The sequence below is a fragment of the Balaenoptera physalus genome, assembly GCF_965194825.1.
Source record: "Balaenoptera physalus genome assembly, chromosome: 20".
Classification (NCBI taxonomy): domain Eukaryota; kingdom Metazoa; phylum Chordata; class Mammalia; order Artiodactyla; family Balaenopteridae; genus Balaenoptera; species Balaenoptera physalus.
The window spans coordinates 8,449,130-8,465,986 of NC_138901.1; the positions used below are offsets into that span (position 1 = coordinate 8,449,130).

The 16,857-nt window shown below is 52.6% G+C and overlaps 1 protein-coding gene across 2 annotated transcripts in view; it reads left to right on the plus strand.

The window, feature by feature from the left end:
• The window catches only part of MGAT5B (alpha-1,6-mannosylglycoprotein 6-beta-N-acetylglucosaminyltransferase B), a 68,721-nt gene that overhangs the window by 14,850 nt on the left and 37,014 nt on the right, over positions 1-16,857 (plus strand). For both annotated transcript variants that reach the window (XM_082442686.1, XM_082442685.1), the window contains exons 4-8: positions 10,167-10,282; positions 10,816-10,889; positions 11,916-12,086; positions 12,949-13,113; positions 13,821-13,990. In XM_082442686.1, coding sequence (XP_082298812.1) covers positions 10,167-10,282; positions 10,816-10,889; positions 11,916-12,086; positions 12,949-13,113; positions 13,821-13,990 — 696 coding nt within the window. The remainder of the gene's footprint in view (positions 1-10,166; positions 10,283-10,815; positions 10,890-11,915; positions 12,087-12,948; positions 13,114-13,820; positions 13,991-16,857) is intronic.

Consider the following 16,857-nt stretch of genomic DNA (forward strand, 5'->3'; position numbering starts at 1 on the left):
CTTTGCCCCATAGGCTGCCTGGGCTGGACTACTGGCCATGGGTCCCAACTCAAACAGGCCTTGCTGATCGAATGTTCTGGATGCCCAGTCAGGTCAGCCGATGTCAGCCTCCCTGTCCTCATAATGGGCGCCATTTACCGAAAGCTCACCTTATTGAGTTACCTCCGTGATCCTGTCAATCCCACAGCCACCTTATGGGGGGCTTTAATCCCCGTTGCGTAGAGGAGGAAACTGAGGCACAGAGATTGTTCATGAACCTGCTCCAAGTTGCACAGCTGCTGAGGAGCTGGGGCCCAGGTCAGATGGCCCCAGAGCTCCACCTTTCTAACCAGTGTGCTCTTGATGGCCGTTCATTAAATATGCGGCTACGTAGGGGTTCATTTTTATCCCTTTGCAAGACTTTTCATATCAATTAATTCACAGCTCAGGGGAAACAAATCCTTTGTTAGAGCTTTGCTCTGACTTTTTTGTTTTGGAAAATGTAGGCACTAAAATTACAGTCCTGGAGCCTGGGATTAAATGCAGTTGTGGGTGTGAGGAGCCCACGTCCGTGCCTGGCTCCAGGTGGGAGCTCTTCCCCCGCGGGAAGTCGGGGCCCCTGGGTGGGCTGTGCTGCTGTGTGCTGGGTCCCCGGTTAAATGCTCTCACCCTCCAGGGACTGAGCATCTGACAGAGGAAACTAAAGGGATCTGTCTGCTCATGAAATACGTCTTGGCACCTACTAAGCACCAGGCACTGCTCCCGGTGCTGGGGACACCGTGATGAGCCTTGTCCTCATTCCTGCGGGGAAGACAGACAGTAACTGAGAAAAAGAAAGAAATGAGATAAAGTCAGATACTGAGCCATGTTCTAAGGATGAGGCAGTGGGTGACTGGGAAAGGGGCTATTCAAACAGGGCGGTCTGGCAAGGCCCTTGGGGGTTGGTGATATTTGAGCTCAATTCTGCACGATGGGAAGGAGCCAGCCACGTGAGGAGCTGGGGGGCAGAGAATTTGAGGTAGAGAGAGCAGCAAGTGCAAAGGCCCTGGGGTAGGAGCAAGCTTGGTGTGTTGGAGGAAAGGAACCAGTGTGAAGGCCAACCTGGCGGAGCGTGGTGGGGTCTGGGAGGGGTCAGCTGTGGTAAGTAGCGTTGGGACACTAGTCTTAGAGCTGCGGGGAGTCTCTGGATTAGCGGGGTGGGAAGAGGGGAAGCAGAGGGGCCAGTGGCAGAGACAGGAGACGGAGGCAAAGCTGCTGGGCTCCCCTGGACCCCCCCACCCCGGAGGCGTGAGACTGCTTATCCTCCTCGTGCACAGGGCGATTCTCTCCCATGCTGCTGTGTCCCCTCTGATTCAGCCCCTCGCCCCCCTCTCATCCTTTCGACTTTCCCGGCTGCCCCAGCTGTGCTCCCACCTGTCTGGGCTGCGGATCCAGCCTCTGTCCACAGGTCTGTTCATCAGGGTGAGGGCAGAGGGTCCGGGCCTGCCTCCTTGGGCTGGGAGTGCTCCTGCCAGCATATTCAGTGTCTCTGGTTTCTTCCAGTCCTGGCCTTCCCTCCCTCCCATGCTCTGCCCTTCATCTCCACCCCCTCCAGCTCCATCCCAGGAAATAGCAACAATCTATCATGACCAGCAGAGCCCATCAAACCCCAAGGGCAGAGCCATAAATTTCAGGGACACTGTTGCTTCTGGTTTCAGGGCGAGAAGCAGTGGGTGTGTCCAGGGCACGCTGAGGCTGCTTGCTCCCACTTCCTATGTGCACAAACACCGGAGCCCCCTCTCCACCTTATCCCCTTCCGGGCTGTCAACATGGAGCTGGCAGGCGAGAATCCTGCAGACACGCACCCTGCTGTGTTTCTAGCAAACTCTTCAGTGACCTGCACTTGGATTTCTCACTTTACAATTATCTGTGGCTTAAAAAAGAACAACCTCCACTGCCCTCCTTCTGCCCTTTGGAAGCTCCTGGGCTGTGCCTCCCACTCATGGCTGGTTTATCCTCAGGGAAAACAAATTTGCCTTTTTTAGCCTAGGAAAACAAAATTTGGGATTATTTGCAGATTTGTTGCAAATGGCATCATATTATGTATCCTAAAACCAAATAGTAGTGATCTCTGAATTTTCCATAAGGCTTCTCTGCAGCGGCAAATACGGCCGGAATTTGAGGCTGTCTGCGCTCAAGCCAGTCCGTATTTGTTGAGTGCCTACTGTGTGCGGGGTCTGGGCTGGAGCGTCAGGAATGAGTGGAGAAGACCCAGGAGACAGAAGTCAGAGAGCTCTGTCCTCAAAGAGTGTCCGAGCCTCTTAGGGAGAGAGAGCCAGCACCCTGTCCCTGTGCAGAGGAGACGGCAGGAAGGAAGATACATCAAAATTCCTGTCTGTGGGTAAGGAGTCGAGGGTTTTTTTCCCAATTTTTTTAAAGCTTTATTTAAGAACTCAAAAACGCTTCTAGACATTCCTGACCATCTCTGTGCCGGCGGGGCCAGGTGCCGGGGAACGTAGCTTCCCTGGGGTTCTGTGTGTGAGGGTGGGGAGACGTTACCGGTTAAGATGACTTCGGGCTCAATTTTAAAAGATGTGCCTCACTTCTCTCAGGCCCTGTGCTGGGTCCAGCCTCTGGATTTGCCCCTTCCTAACAGGACAGATCTGGGAGAGTATCTGGCTCCTGGGTTGGGGAGAGGCCAGACTGGGGGGGTAGGGGGTGGTTGTCGGCTGGGTGAGAAGGTCACTCCAGGGCAGACACCTATCAAATGTGACATAAGTGTGAAGGATTAAACATCCCTAACAAAGACAGAGGTTCTCAACAGCCAATTATATGCCATTTGTAAGACAGGCCTAAAAACAAATGACTCAGAAACTAAGAATAAAAGGAAATGTATCCAGGACACACAAACGGAAAGAAAGTTTAGATGGCAATGTTTACAGCAAACAAAGCAGAATTTGAGGCAGAAGAACATTCAACAGGACAAAGAATTCAGCCTCACTAATAATAAAAATCCCACCCTTAAGAAATGGTTTAACTTATCAAACTGACAAGTATGTTTTAATTATAAGACTTTTATCCTTGAGGGTACAGCCAAATAGACACATGTACTTTGAAGAGACTTAAAAGTACTACTATTAAGAAGACAATAGGAAAAGGGCCAGTACAGTAGGGATTCTGTGATGGAATAAAATGTAACCACTAAAAAATATGTTTTAAAAAATATTTACTGACTGGCAATGTATTTATTCATACAGTCTAAGTAAAAGAGGCAAGATACAAGACGTATGTAGCAGGATCTCAATGTGTCTTAAATAGAATAAACATATGAGATGTTAAAAAGGAAAATCCTCCAGGGGAAGTCTGGGCCCTGGGGTGTGAGTGGGGGCTCCATCCCCCATAGTCCGGATTTGCCCCGCCCATGGGGTACCACTCCCTTCCCCAAGTGATGAAACCACACGCAGTCCAACTCCAGCTCTCTTCCTATCAATAGTGGGAAGACATCTATCTATCTATCTACATCTATCTAATATAAATATATATGTGTACACGTACGTGTATATATATTTCTTGGTGCAGGAGAGAAGGAGTCCTCCCTGCTCTTAACTTGGGGAGGGGCAGGCAGGTCCTTAGTCATCTCTTGGGAGCAGTCACAGCATCAGGACCTCTGATGGGAATGAGGAAGGGGCTGAAGCAGAGGAGGAGAGCAGTAAAAATGCAGGGAAGGCTGGACACCAGGCTGGGGGTTTCCTGTGTCCTGTGTGGTGTGCGTGAGAGGTAGACAGATAGACAGACAGACAGACAAACCCAGAAAGCACACATGTCCTGTCTGTGGTGCTTGTGTTTCCGTCTGTAGTGTTTGTGTCTTGGTATATGTGTCTGCGGGCACCTGTGAGCGCGAGTCTCTGTGTTTTAAAAGGAAAGCGATCAGTTTCATAATAAAATAACAACTCCCAGCAAGCATGCTGGCTGGGTGCGCAGAAATCAATATCTCATTAATTGAATGCAACCCTCATAAATCACGGGAGGAACTCGAAATTAAACCTCCTTCCCGCGGCTTCCTGGAGAGTTCGCGCTCAGGGCCAGGGGACTGAGGGCTGGAATCAGCGATGGCCTCGTGGGGCTGGGAGGAGGGGGCCGAGGCTCAAGGGGGCCTTTTGGGGGCCTGGCCTGATGGGAGGTGATGCCTGGAGCTGGTGTCCTGGGGGGAGGTGGCCACTGGCTACCAGCTGGAGCCAGAGCTCCTGGCTTGGCTCTGGCCCCTGGCACCTGGCCCTGGGTGGTGGAGGGAGCAGAGTCTCCTGAGGCCACTGGGTGGCCTGTGGTGTTGGTTGCTTCTTCAGGGGACCCTGGGCCAGTGCTCCGAGGCTGGCTGCACCTTGGAGGCCGGCTGGCTCCAGGAAGCCACTTACGCCCGAGGAGAGGGGCTGGTGGCCAGTCTGTCAGCGTGAGTGAGGGATGCTCAAGACAGGTGTTTGAGGCTTTAGAGAACCATGAATGCTTCGAATACCCCAGTGGGGTTCCCTGGGGCTGAGGAGTGGGGTGGGCGGGTGACCAGGGGCCTGTCTTGGCCTTCTTTTACTTTCCAAGTAAGAATTGATCATTTTGGTGGAATGCCTGGTACTTAGTATGTGTGCACAGAGGCCCAGGGCTCACAGTCTGAGCATGTTTAGTTATTTTGCAAATACAGTGGGAGGGAGCAGGGCTGGCACAGAGCACCAGTGTTTGAGCCTCCGCCCCGTCCCCAGCCTGCAGTGCAACCCTGGGAAATCATCTTACCTTCTCTGGGCCATTTTCAGAGCTAACTGAAGTAGCAGTAATAATGATTAATGATGAGAATAATAAAAGCGGCTACCCCCTACTGGGTACATATTATGAACTTTGACCTTGGCCAGCGGCCCAATGAGGAAGATCCTATCCAGGTCTGCATTTGACAGATCTGAGGGAACTGGGCTCAGACAGGAAAAGGACTGGCCCAGGTCTTAGGGCTGGAGGGGTCCGAGCCTGCCTGCCTGCCTTGTCTGCACTGCCCGTGGTGCTGAGAGCCGTGCAACCACGCGACTATCACATTGGTGGGGGAGGGGTGCGAGGTGGAATCTTCGCCCGGCTGAGAGGATGGCGGGACCCTTAGGGCTGGCGTGATAATGCAGAATGTCCCCAGCTTTTCTGCCCCTGCCTGGCACCTACAGATTACAGGTTGGGGCCAGAGAACCTCATTCCTCTTGCTGGGGTGCTTGTGGGGCCCCTCCCACACTGGCTCAGGAAGAACCTTTTGCTGCTGGAGGAAGTGCAAGGCCTGGGCCAAACCTGCCTCAGCCTGGAGCCCAGGCACCTACAGAGTCCCGGGCCTGGCGGGGGACAGCGCAAGGCTGATCCCCTGGGCAAACTTGGGTGGGACCGGGGGGGACCCAGTTTAACCAATAGCAAAATAATATTTTATGACTGCATTGGCATGAAGATGCATATAGTAACATTACATATTAAAACCTTTTCTTTGACCTACAATTGTTTCCCGATGTTTAAAGAGATGGAAACACTTCCGCAGACCCCTAAAAGCACTATGGGCCCTGGTACTGAACTGCCTGGGCCTGATGGAGAAGCCACCCCTGCCACCACCCTGACCCCATGGTGACAACACTGTTAGCTGCAGGCAGCTGCATACCGTCTCCCCAATCCATCCCCCCTTTTTCTTTTCCACGGAAGCATTTCCCAAGTCATAGATGTGCTGCGGTTTGAGGTCTCGCGACATCTACTTTGATTGTCATTTTAAAAAAAGCTTCCCAGGGAGAGAAGCCTAATCCTATATTATTTGAAAATAGAAAGTGCTGTGCAAATGCTAAGTCCAGTATAATAATAGTGACGCCAAGTAATTCTGTTTTGAACAAGTTGAACTTGTTAAATCAGACAGATGCCATCTGCACTGTTTTAAAGCCGGGGCTGGTGATATGTTTTATGCAAAAAGTGCTTATCAGATGAAAATTGCTGAATCTCCCCAAAAGTAAATTGCTTTGCTCCGTAGTTAGACTTATGAGACTTCCTCTCAGGGATGGGGTGACCACTATAGGTAGGGAGTGAAAGCATCTCAAGCATTTATTGAGCACTTACTGTATGCTGAGCACTTGACAGTCAGCCTCATGTTTAATCCTTGCAATTAATCACTCTGTGAGTTTGAGATTATTCAGATTTTATATGAGCTAACCCTCATATAAAGGGTTATAAATCAAAGGGGTTCAGAGAGGTTAGATAACTTGCCCAAGGTCACACAGCTCTCCAGTGGAACCAGGATTTGAATCCAGGACCTCAGACTCTGGGGCCCTTTCTTGGTCCAATAAGTCTCCAAATAATGTGGAGAGTCAAGGGCTCCCCCCCACTCCCCGTTGCTCTTCATCTCCAATGAAAGCAGCAGCAGGATGGAGGCTGGACTTCTGCAAGAGGAGGATGGGTGGGAGATAAGACGTTCCTGACAGCAGGGTGGCAGGAGAACCTGGGCTCTTTTTCTGTAATGGATTAAAAACCGTTTCCCCTCAATTCTGCAGATGGTGATTGTGTTCGTTTCCTAGGGCTGCCGTAAAAACTGACCACAAACCAGGCGTCTTAAAACAACAGAGATTTATTTTCTCTCCATTCTGGAGGCTGGAAGTCCACGATCTAGGTATCAGTAGGGCCTCACTCCTTCTGAAGTCTCCTGGGGAGGATCCTTCCTTGCCTCTTCCAGCTTCTGGTGGCTTCACGTGTCCCTGGCTTGTAGACACGTCGCTCCAGTCTCTGCTTCCATCGTCACGTGGCCTCCTTCTCCCTGGGTGTCTCCACACGGCCTTCTTATAAGGGCACCAGTAACTGAACTTAGGGCCAACTTAGGGTCTCCTCCAGTGTGACCTCATCTTAACTGATTACCTCTGCAGTGACCCTGTTTCCAAATAAGGTCACATCCTGAGGTTCCAGGTAGATGTGAATTTTGTGGGGACACTATTCAACCCAGCACAGTGATGGAGCTCTGGGCATGTGGCCCGTGTGGGGCAGTACCAGGCTCCACTTATGAAAGCAAATCCCTGTTCTTGAAGGCGCAGGACTCCTTTGGGGGTTTTAAACCAGACGCTCATAACCACCCCCAGGCATGGGGGTGCTCAGAGAGGTGGATGGAGCAGAGCCTGGACGGAGAGGTGCCTTCAGGAAGGCTTGAAGTGAGGTGGGGTCCCTTCCAAAGTTTCCAGGGACCTGGCAGGACCCCCACTGGTCCCAGACAGGGGTTACTTGTGCCCTAAGGTCTCTGCTTAGAAGCTGGAGGGCACGCAGTCAGTCCTTCTCCACCTGGGAGCCCCTCCTGTTGGGCCTCGGCCGCCCGTGCTCTGGGCCAGCCCTGACCCAGCAGCTGTCAGGTCTGGCCTTCTGCCCTGTGGCCGCCTCCCTCCATCACCAAAATGCTCCTTCCAGGCGGTGCCGTGTCCATCCTGTCCCTGGAGGTCAGTGGGGAAAGCATTCCACGACCCTCATTCAGAAATTATTTCAGAGCCCAATGGACATCAAGGTCATCACATTCCTTCTCTGCTGCAGCCCAGGCGTTGTCAATGGGTGCGTGTCACCCCCTGAAGGGTGAAAATTGGCTCTTGTAATTTTAGCTACTACAGTGGTTTGTGGCCCTCCACAGGCTACAGTGTGTAAACAGATCTGCAGAATATCCCTGGAGTTGACATTTCAAGAGGGGAGGCTGAGAAGGGGAAACAATGTCTAAAAAGGCTCCTTAAGGGAGTGATAATGAGAAAAGGTTGAGAAACAATGGTCCAGCCCAAATCCCTTCTGCTGCAGCTCCAACCCCACCACCACAATAATGATCGCTAACACAGACAGGGCTGTTTTCACGCAGGCACCGCTGTTCTGTGTGCCTTACACCTTTCCTCACTGAGTCCCCCAGTGCAGTGAGGGAGGTGCCACTATCTCCTCCATTTTATTTGATTTTTTATTTATTTTTAAATTTTTATTTATTTTTTATTTTGGCCGTGTGCACGGCTTGCAGGATCTTAGTTCCCTGACCAGAGATCGAACCCGGGCCCCCTGCAGTGAAAGTGCGGAGCCCTAACCACTGGACCACCAGAAAAGTTCCTTTCTCCTCCGTTTTAAAAGATGAGCGCTGGAGGCACAGAGAGGCTGAGTGACTTGCCTAGGGACACACAGCTCATAAGAGGCAGAGCTTCAGCTCACTTCCTTGTGTGTTACTGTAAATTGGAGATGAGCTGATTGTCCTCTTCCCTACAGCATTCCTTGACAATCTGAAGACCAAGGAGAAATATTGCTACTTCCTGCCTGAGGACTTTTTTGAGCAAAAGAAACATCATCTTATATGTCTTTGCTCATTCTTATTTGTAATTTCATAGAAGGTTGTTGAAGGTTGAATTGTGTCTTCCAAAGGGATATGTTGACTTTCTAACCCCCGGTACCTATGAATACGATCTTATTTGGAAATAGGGTCTTGGCAGATGTAATCAAATTAAGAGGAGGTCATACTGGATCAGGGTGGGCCCTGCTCCAATGACTGGTGTCCCTATAAGAAGAGGAAATTCGGATACACACAGAGGAAGGCCAAGCGAAGACAGTGAAGACAGAGGCGGAGACTGGAGTAATGCATCTACTAGCCCAGGAACGCGGAGGACCGCTGGTCCCAGCCAGAAGCTGGGACAGGTGCTCCCTCAGAGCCTCCAGGAGGAACCAACCCTGTCGACACCTTGATTTCAGACTTCTGGCATCCAGAAGTGTGAGAGAAGACATTCGTGTTGCTTTAAGCCCCCCCAGTATGCGGTCATTTGTTACAGCAGGAAGTGAATAAAAGGCAAGGCCATTTTCCATTAGAGTTTGGAGAGGGTGGACTGGCCTGTGTGTGCACATGTGTGTGCAATGTGTGTATGTATATGTGTGTGCACGTGTGTATATGTGTGCACGTGTGTATGCACATGTGTATATGTGTGCACATGTGTGTATATGTGTGCACGTGTGTATATGTGTGTCCACATGTGTATATGTGTGTGCACATGTGTGTACACATGTGTGTATATGTGTGTGGAGGGCTCGTCTGTCACCCCCTTCCTGTCACCTCTGCCTTCTGTCCCCACCCCCATCTCCATGTCTCCCATACCAGTTGCCTTTCTCTGTGGATGGGGCCACGCCCTTCCTCTCCTTACAGAAAGTAGAGGTGGGGGGAGGCGGGGGGGCGGCCCGAGGGGCACCACTGTGCCTCCTCTGGTGAGAGGTGGGGTTTACAGACCCCAGAGGAGCCCAGGTTGGAAAAATCCTCCTTCGTATAATTCTCATTATGTGCGGCAATAAAGACCTTACAATAAAGTCCTTGTAAAGGGATAAATGGAGCTTAAATGGGGCCTGCGAAGCCAGAGGAGGTGGTGAAAATCAAAGGAAATGGAATTATTGTCTTCAGAAAAAGTAAGCAGCTTCCCGGAGAAGGGCCTCCAGAGCCTTCCTTGCTCTGAGACCCACGTGCCAGCCGAGTGGGATCTGTCTCAATAGAAGTTTTTGCAATGAGATAAATACTGCATCTGATGTCTAATAAACTTCTCTGAGAGGGGAGTAGTAATCAACACCAGGAAATAAATTCTCCAAAAATAAAGGCAGCACGAGTATTGATGATGGGGTGGAGGGCTGTGAAGTTTATGGCACTAAACTCATTTAAGATCCTGGGAAGAATTCATTCTTGGGAACCCAACAATAATTTACTAGAGGTTTAATAGTTGGCAAGTCCCCAGGCTGCTCTGGGTGGAATTTACTTTGGCAAGATACAACTCCTCTGGGAGAAAATAGAGAAACAGACTCAGGGCAGGCGGCTGTGCTCAGGAAAAGGGCCTCCATCACCTGGAGATCCCTAGACAGATCTTGACCAGGCTCTTGAATGGAATTCCTCTGCCCATGTCAGCCTCAGGCACTGCCCTTCACACGTGTGCAGACATGCCTGGCACCTGCAGATGTGGGCTTTCCCAGATGCATGCCACGTGGGTGCATTGATGGTTAACGAGCCCCTCCAGCCCGGGCTGGGGCAGCAGCGGCTCCATTTCCTGGCCTGTCTTTACCCATCGCTACCTTTCCGTTTGGTGCAGGGAGGTGTCTGGGTGCCGGGGGCCCTGCAGTCCCGCTGCCTTTGCTGGCAGGCTGAGGCCTGCCCTGCCCGGGAAGGAGACCGTGGCAGGCTCACCTTGGCTTCTCGCACTTAGGCTACCCCCCGGGGCCGGCCTCATGGAGCGGATCCAGGCCATAGCCCAGAACGTCTCGGACATCGCCGTGAAGGTGGACCAGATCCTGCGCCACAGCCTGCTCCTGCACAGCAAGGGTGGGGGCCGGGGGCACCCTTCTACTCCCAGGAGGCCAGAGTACAGGGTGGGACGTCCGGGGTGGGTCCCTGATTTCTCCCCACGGCAGCTGCCCTGGCTCCCGGGGGCCCTGCGTCGGGCTCTCAGTGGGGTACCTCAGGGTTCCCCCCCCACCGTCCCTGGGTGGCCCCTTCCATTCCTCTTGATATGGGGGCATCAGGCTGGGAGGCCCTACTTCTGCACCCGTCAAAAAGTCAGGAGTACATTTGGGTGGATGCCCGAGGTCTGCCCGTCCAGAGAGCTGGTTCATAGCCATTCAGACCAGCTCCGCACTGGTTCTGCACCCCCTAAGGAGGATGGGAGTGTTGGAAGAGGGGACACCCCAGGCACAGGGACCCCCTGGTGGTGGCCTTTCAGGGGAGAAAACTCAGGCCAAGGGCAGAGTGGGCTCCTGCACTGCCCCACCCCAGACCAGCCCACCTGCCTCACGCTTTCTCTACGGGGCTCCTCCTTGGACCCCGGTCCTCAGCAAGGTGACCTTCTCTCCCTGCAGTGTCTGAAGGCCGGCGGGACCAGTGTGAGGCACCCAGCGACCCCAAGTTCCCTGACTGCTCAGGGAAGGTAGAGGTGAGGCCTGGGCCTGAGGGTGGGGATGACTAGGGGCCCCTCCTCCACGGGGGCCATACCCCAGATTAGCTCTGGGATTCTGCTCCTGGCAGGGATATCCACCATCAAGGGCCTCTCTACCTGACCTCTGGACCCTGAACCTGGCACTAGCTGGCAGAGGCCCACCTCAGGGAAACCACTTCTCTGCTTGGGCCATCTGCCTGGGGCACCAACCCAAATGTCCCAGGATGGGTCATGTTGCAGGGTTTTCAGTACTTTCTTACAGCAGACGAACTATTAAGTATACGTATGGCACCACCAGCAGCCTGATTCCCAACAAATTCAGACAAGGTGTGGACCTCATTCTCTCTCCCTCTCCCTCCCGGCCCAGCTGACCAGCTGGTTGGAGAGAGCCCCTCCCTGTCCCCACCTCCAGGGTCCCACCTCTGGCTGCCTGAAGTCTGTCCATCCGGGGAGCCAGTCCACAGGCATAAAAGCCAGCCCCTCACTGGTGCTGAAATCCCTAAGAGCGTGGGCTGTTGGCATTGCAGACCCCTTCCTTGGGGACCAGGTGGGGGGGTCACTGTGCATGAGTCCTGCCCTGGCCGCAGCCCTGGCCCCCCTCAGAGGCTGCTCCCTGACCTTGGCTTCAGCTGAACCCTGCTCTTGGTTACGGGTGGAGGACAAAGGAAGAGTGGCCAGCCAGGCCCTGAGCTGCTGCACCTCCACTGTTGCCCCTGGAACCTTGGCCGCATGTGTCCTGGACTGGCCTCATTCCCCCAGGGTCCTTCTCTTTCTGGGCCTGGGGGATGGTGGTCCTGTCTGGCCTTCCCTGAGGTTCTCAGCAGCCAGGACACAGGGCTGGGTCCTAGGGCCCTGGTCCAGTCTCTCTTTTCTGCTTCTAGCCTTGCTGCATCTTTAGGGTGGGCCCCAGAGACCCTGTCCTGGGGGACCTCGGGGTCCCCAGGGACATGCATGCAGGGGGCTCACCGAGGGTGCACATGGGGCTGGCGCTGGCTCCTTGGCCCAGGCTGGCCCTCTCCACAGTGGATGCGTGCCCGCTGGACCTCTGACCCCTGCTACGCCTTCTTCGGGGTGGACGGCACCGAGTGCTCCTTCCTCATCTACCTCAGTGAGGTCGAGTGGTTCTGCCCCCCGCTGCCCTGGAGGAACCAGACGGCCACCCAGAGAGCCCGCAAGCCCCTCCCCAAAGTCCAGGTAGGTGTGGGAGGTGAGTGGGCCGGCACGGGGCTGCCAGCCAGCTCTGCCAGGTGGGTGGGCTGGTCCCAGCCTGCCAGCCTGCGGGTGCCCGTCCCAACTTCTGCAGGATGCTGCAAAGCTGAGACTGCTTAAGGGGCCGACTGGGGCCCTGGAGGTGCCCCCTTAATGCACTGGAATAATGGTAATAATAGCTGTCACTCATTGAGGGCTTCCTGTGTGCCAGACACTTTATTTGTACTTAAATCTCCCAGCAGTCCGTATGCAATCGCATTTAATAGATGATGGATCTGAGGTCTGGAGAGCTGAGTTAACTTCTTCGAGGCATATAGTTACTCTGGCTCCACTGAAAGGCGGCCTGGCTTCCCTGCCCTTGGAGCCCGGGCTCCGACCACTACCTACTGCTTCCTTGTCGCAGCTGGGATCCTGGGAACTGTCATAGCTGACCCCCTCACGAAGGGCTTGGGACAGGTGGCTGATTGGAGCTGGACCGGGACAGACCAGTGTGGCTGGGGAGTGAGTGCTGGGGGGAGGAGAGCTGGGCTCCCTGACTGTGGGAACTGGTGGGCCTCTTAGAAAAAGTGGGAAGGGCTTCCCAGGCGGTCCAGTGGTTAAGACTCTGCGCTTCCAACGCAGGGGGTGCGGGTTCGATCCCTGGTCAGGGAACTAAGATCCCACATGCCGGGCGGTCGCAGCCAAAAAATAAAAACAAAAAACAAGAAAACAGGAAAAGTTGGAGAAGCTAGAACAGGCCCAGCCTCACGGGGAAGGTGCCAGCCCCTGTGCCCAGGGCAGTGGGTGATGGCGGTGTCGTGGCTGCTGGGTGGAGGATTAGGGAACTGAGGTCTGGACCCTCCTCCAGGCAGTTTTCCGGAGCAATCTATCCCACCTCCTGGAGCTGATGGGCAGCGGGAAGGAGTCTCTAATCTTCATGAAGAAACGTACCAAGCGGCTCACGGCCCAGTGGGCATTGGCTGCCCAGCGCCTGGCGCAGAAGCTGGGGGGCGTCCGGAGGGACCAGAAGCAGGTACCTTATCCTCTATGTGCATTGAAGCAGCTGAGCTCAGAGAGCTTAGGAAGGGAGCTCAGGGCCTCAGGCTGCCAAGTGGACACGGGGTCTCCGCTTACAAAAGTTTTATTGCATTTATTTGAATTTGAGCCGCGGGCAGGGGGAGGCAGAGTCTGGTTAGATGCATGTGGTAGCCCTGGCCCTTTTCACGTCTGGGGCAGAGTGACACCCCCTCTGCCTTGAGAGTCCTGCAGTCTGTAGACATCTTGTTCTTGTCAGGCAGAAGAGTCATGGCATTTGCCTGGAATGTGGGGCATAATGTAGCCTGTTTGGGGGAAGTTCCTTGGTTCATTGGTTCGTCCATCTGTCTGTCCATCCATCCGTCCGTGCAATAAATATTTACCTGACTCTCTCATCACCCTGTTTATTTCTTTCAGAGTCCTTATCATTTCATGAAATTATCTCTTGTCTGTGTTTACTGTTGTCTACCTCTTCCATCTGGAACCTAAGCGCCTAGAGGGCAGGATGTGACCGTCTTGTTCACCTGTGTCTCCAGCGAGGTCACTCTGCCTCTTGGTCCCTCCGCTGTGCTCTGGTGCCAGAAAGCGCCCTTCCAGGCACAGCCTGGAGACAGTGTCTTCTGCTGGCCGGGTCTCCCTGGGGGTGGCAGGGCTGAGGGCTGCTGCTCCTCTGTGCCGACCCTCTGTGTCCCCCCCCACCCCCAGATCCTTGTCCACATCGGCTTCCTGACCGAGGAGTCTGGGGACGTGTTCAGCCCGCGGGTGCTGAAGGGCGGGCCTCTGGGGGAGATGGTGCAGTGGGCAGACATCCTGGCTGCTCTCTACGTCCTGGGCCACGGCCTCCGGATCACAGTGTCCCTGAAGGAGCTGCAGAGGTGAGTGCCGGGGGAGGGGAGGGGAGGAAGGGGAGTCCCTCGTCACCCAGGAGCTCTGCGCTCCTGCTGTTGTCGGATGGTGACATTCCTAATTCCCTCCTCCAGCTGCTCAGTCTGCCTCCTGCCCTTCCGTCCTCAACGCTGATGCCTAGTCATTTTGGGGGATGCATCAAGGGCGTGTATTTGCATAGTGCTGTTCAAACAGGGTCCTGTTCCCCATCTCGGGGCTGACAGGGGTCCTAGTGTCTGTGCTCAGGGACTGACCAATACTGGCTCGTGGAGTTGAGCCACGTCATGCAGATGGGGTCCCCTCTGCCTGCTGTCCTGGTGGACTTGGTGCAGCCTCAGGGGGTCCTCTTCTGGAACGGGGCTCCTTCCTGGGCCTGTTCTGGGGGTTGGGGGCCAGGAAGACCTGGAGGGTGGTGAGGTGGGCCAGCGATGCCTACCCCTTCCAGTGCTTGCCTTTCCAGGGTCCCTCTGATATTGTTGGAGGTGGGAGACTAGTGATTAGACTGGGTAGGATTTTGTGTGTGTGTGTGTGTGTGTGTGTGTGTGTGTGTGTGTGTGTGTGTGTGTATGATGAGGTTTATTTTAACCACTGTATCTGTGGGATGTAGAAATATGTAAGATTTTTCTTCTTTTATTTATTAATATTTATTCTATGATATTTGATACATACAAAAATATATGTACCGTATGTCATGAAGTACAAGATTGGAGTGATCGCCCATGATTCTGCCATCCACCTTTAGAGTGAGAATATTACCAGGGCTCTCATGTTCGCCTGGGGACTCCTCTTGCCCATCCCTCTGTCCTGCCCGCCGCCCCCCACCCCCCCGCCCCGACCCTGGAGGAAACCTGGAACTTGGATTTTGTGTTTATCATTCTTTTGCTTTTTATTATTTATTTATTTATGTATTTTGGCTGGCCGTGAGGCATGTGGGATCTCAGTTCCCTGACCAGGGATCAAACCCCTGCCCCTCGCAGTGGAAGCTCGGAGTCCTAACCACTGGACAGCCAGGGAAGTCCCTCTTTTGCTTTTTTTAAAAAAAATTAGTTTTTTTTTTTACAAATTCTTGTATCAATAAACAATATATTGTTTAGTTTTATTTTCGTTTGGTTTGAGCTCTGTAAAAATGACATCTGCTGTCTGTAGCCTCTAAGACTTGTTTTCTCCACCCATTATTAGGTTTTAAAGATTTCTCCACATTGCTGCCTGTAGCTCTGTTTCATTCATGTTCAGTGCTGTATGATATTCCATTGTGCGAATGTACCATAATTATTTATCACGTTTTCCTGTGTGGACATTTTCCCCTGTTTTTACAAGTTATTATTTTTTAAAATTTTATTTATTTTTTTGTCTGCATTGGGTCTTTTGTTGTGCAGTCTTTCTCTAGTTGTGGCGAGTGGGGGCTACTCTTCATTGTGGTGCACAGGCTTCTCACTACAGTGGCTTCTCTTGTTGCGGAGCACAGGCTCTAGGCATGTGGGCTTCAGTAGCTGCAGCACACGGGCTCAGTAGTTGCAGCATGTGGGCTCTAGAGCGCAGGCTCAGTAGTTGTGGCACACGGGCTTAGTTGCTCCACTTCATGTGCGATCTTCCCAGACCAGGGATCGAACCCGTGTCCCCTGCATTGGCAGGCGAATTCTTAACCGCTGCACCACCAGGGGAGTCCTTTACAAGTTATTTTGAATGATGCTGTGGTGGACATTTTGTACATGTCACCTGGTGTCCCTGGGTCAGAGTTTCTCTTGGGTATAGACTGAGTTTTTTCTTTGGTATAGACTTTGGTACACAGTTGCTGGGACTTAGGGTGTCTGAAAATTCAGCTTGACAAGAAAATGCCAACTGTTTTCCTAAGTGACTGTACCAGTCCAGTCCTACCGTGTGTAGGTTCCCAGTGGGATACATTCTTACCCGCATTTAGTGTTATCAGACTTTCTCATTAGGGGTGTGGAGTGGTATTGTAATATCCTGTTATGGTCTTAACTTGTATTCCCTGACAACTGATGAGGCTGAGCAGTTTGTTATATTTTTGGCCCTCCTTCTTTCCTCTTGATGAAATGCCACTTCATGTCATTTGCTCACTTTTCTGCCGTGTTGTTTATCTTTTCCATATTGAGTTGGAGGAGTTCTTTATATATGATGGGTATAAATCCTGTGTATGTTATATGTGTTTTAAAATCTTCTAAGGCTAATTTGTGGCTTGTCTTTGTAATTTCTTTATGGTCTTTTGTTTTAAGGAACAGAAGGTCTTAATTTTAATGTAATCAAAGTTATCAAGTATTTTCTTTACGGCCTGCGATTTTGTGCTTGGTGAATTCCTATTCCTTTCACTGGCATTGGGATAAGATTGTCTTAACTTTGTGCCAGGGCATAACTAAGGAAGGCCTCTGAGTTGTTTGCCTGCAAATGAACTTTTCTCCATCAGCCCGTTAACTTACTCTCAGGTGGTTTTTCAAGCTAGAATGTGATTCCTCTCCAGAGCCCTCCCACCAGCTGGATGGTCTGTTTGTTCTAGAAGTCGTTCTCTTTTTCTGATTGGCATTTTGTCCCGACCATGAGTGCTGATGCTGTGTAGCGTGGACGTGTTGGAGAGAGGAGGATGCCGATGGGGACAGAGCCATCGACAATCCTAGGTCGACAGGGCCCAGGCAGCACTGGCCTCGGGCAGCTAATCAGCCTCTGCAGTTTTCCCCTGCGGCTTAAAGTCTGCCAGTGACTCAGGTAGAACTTCTTGTGACCTCAGTCGGAGAGAGAGTAGGGGGAGAAGGAGGCTGAGACTGGGGTGTGCTTTGAAGGTTTACATCCCCATGGCTTGAAATTCACCCCTCTGGAGTCATCCTTTTAAGTTGATGCGCTTGTC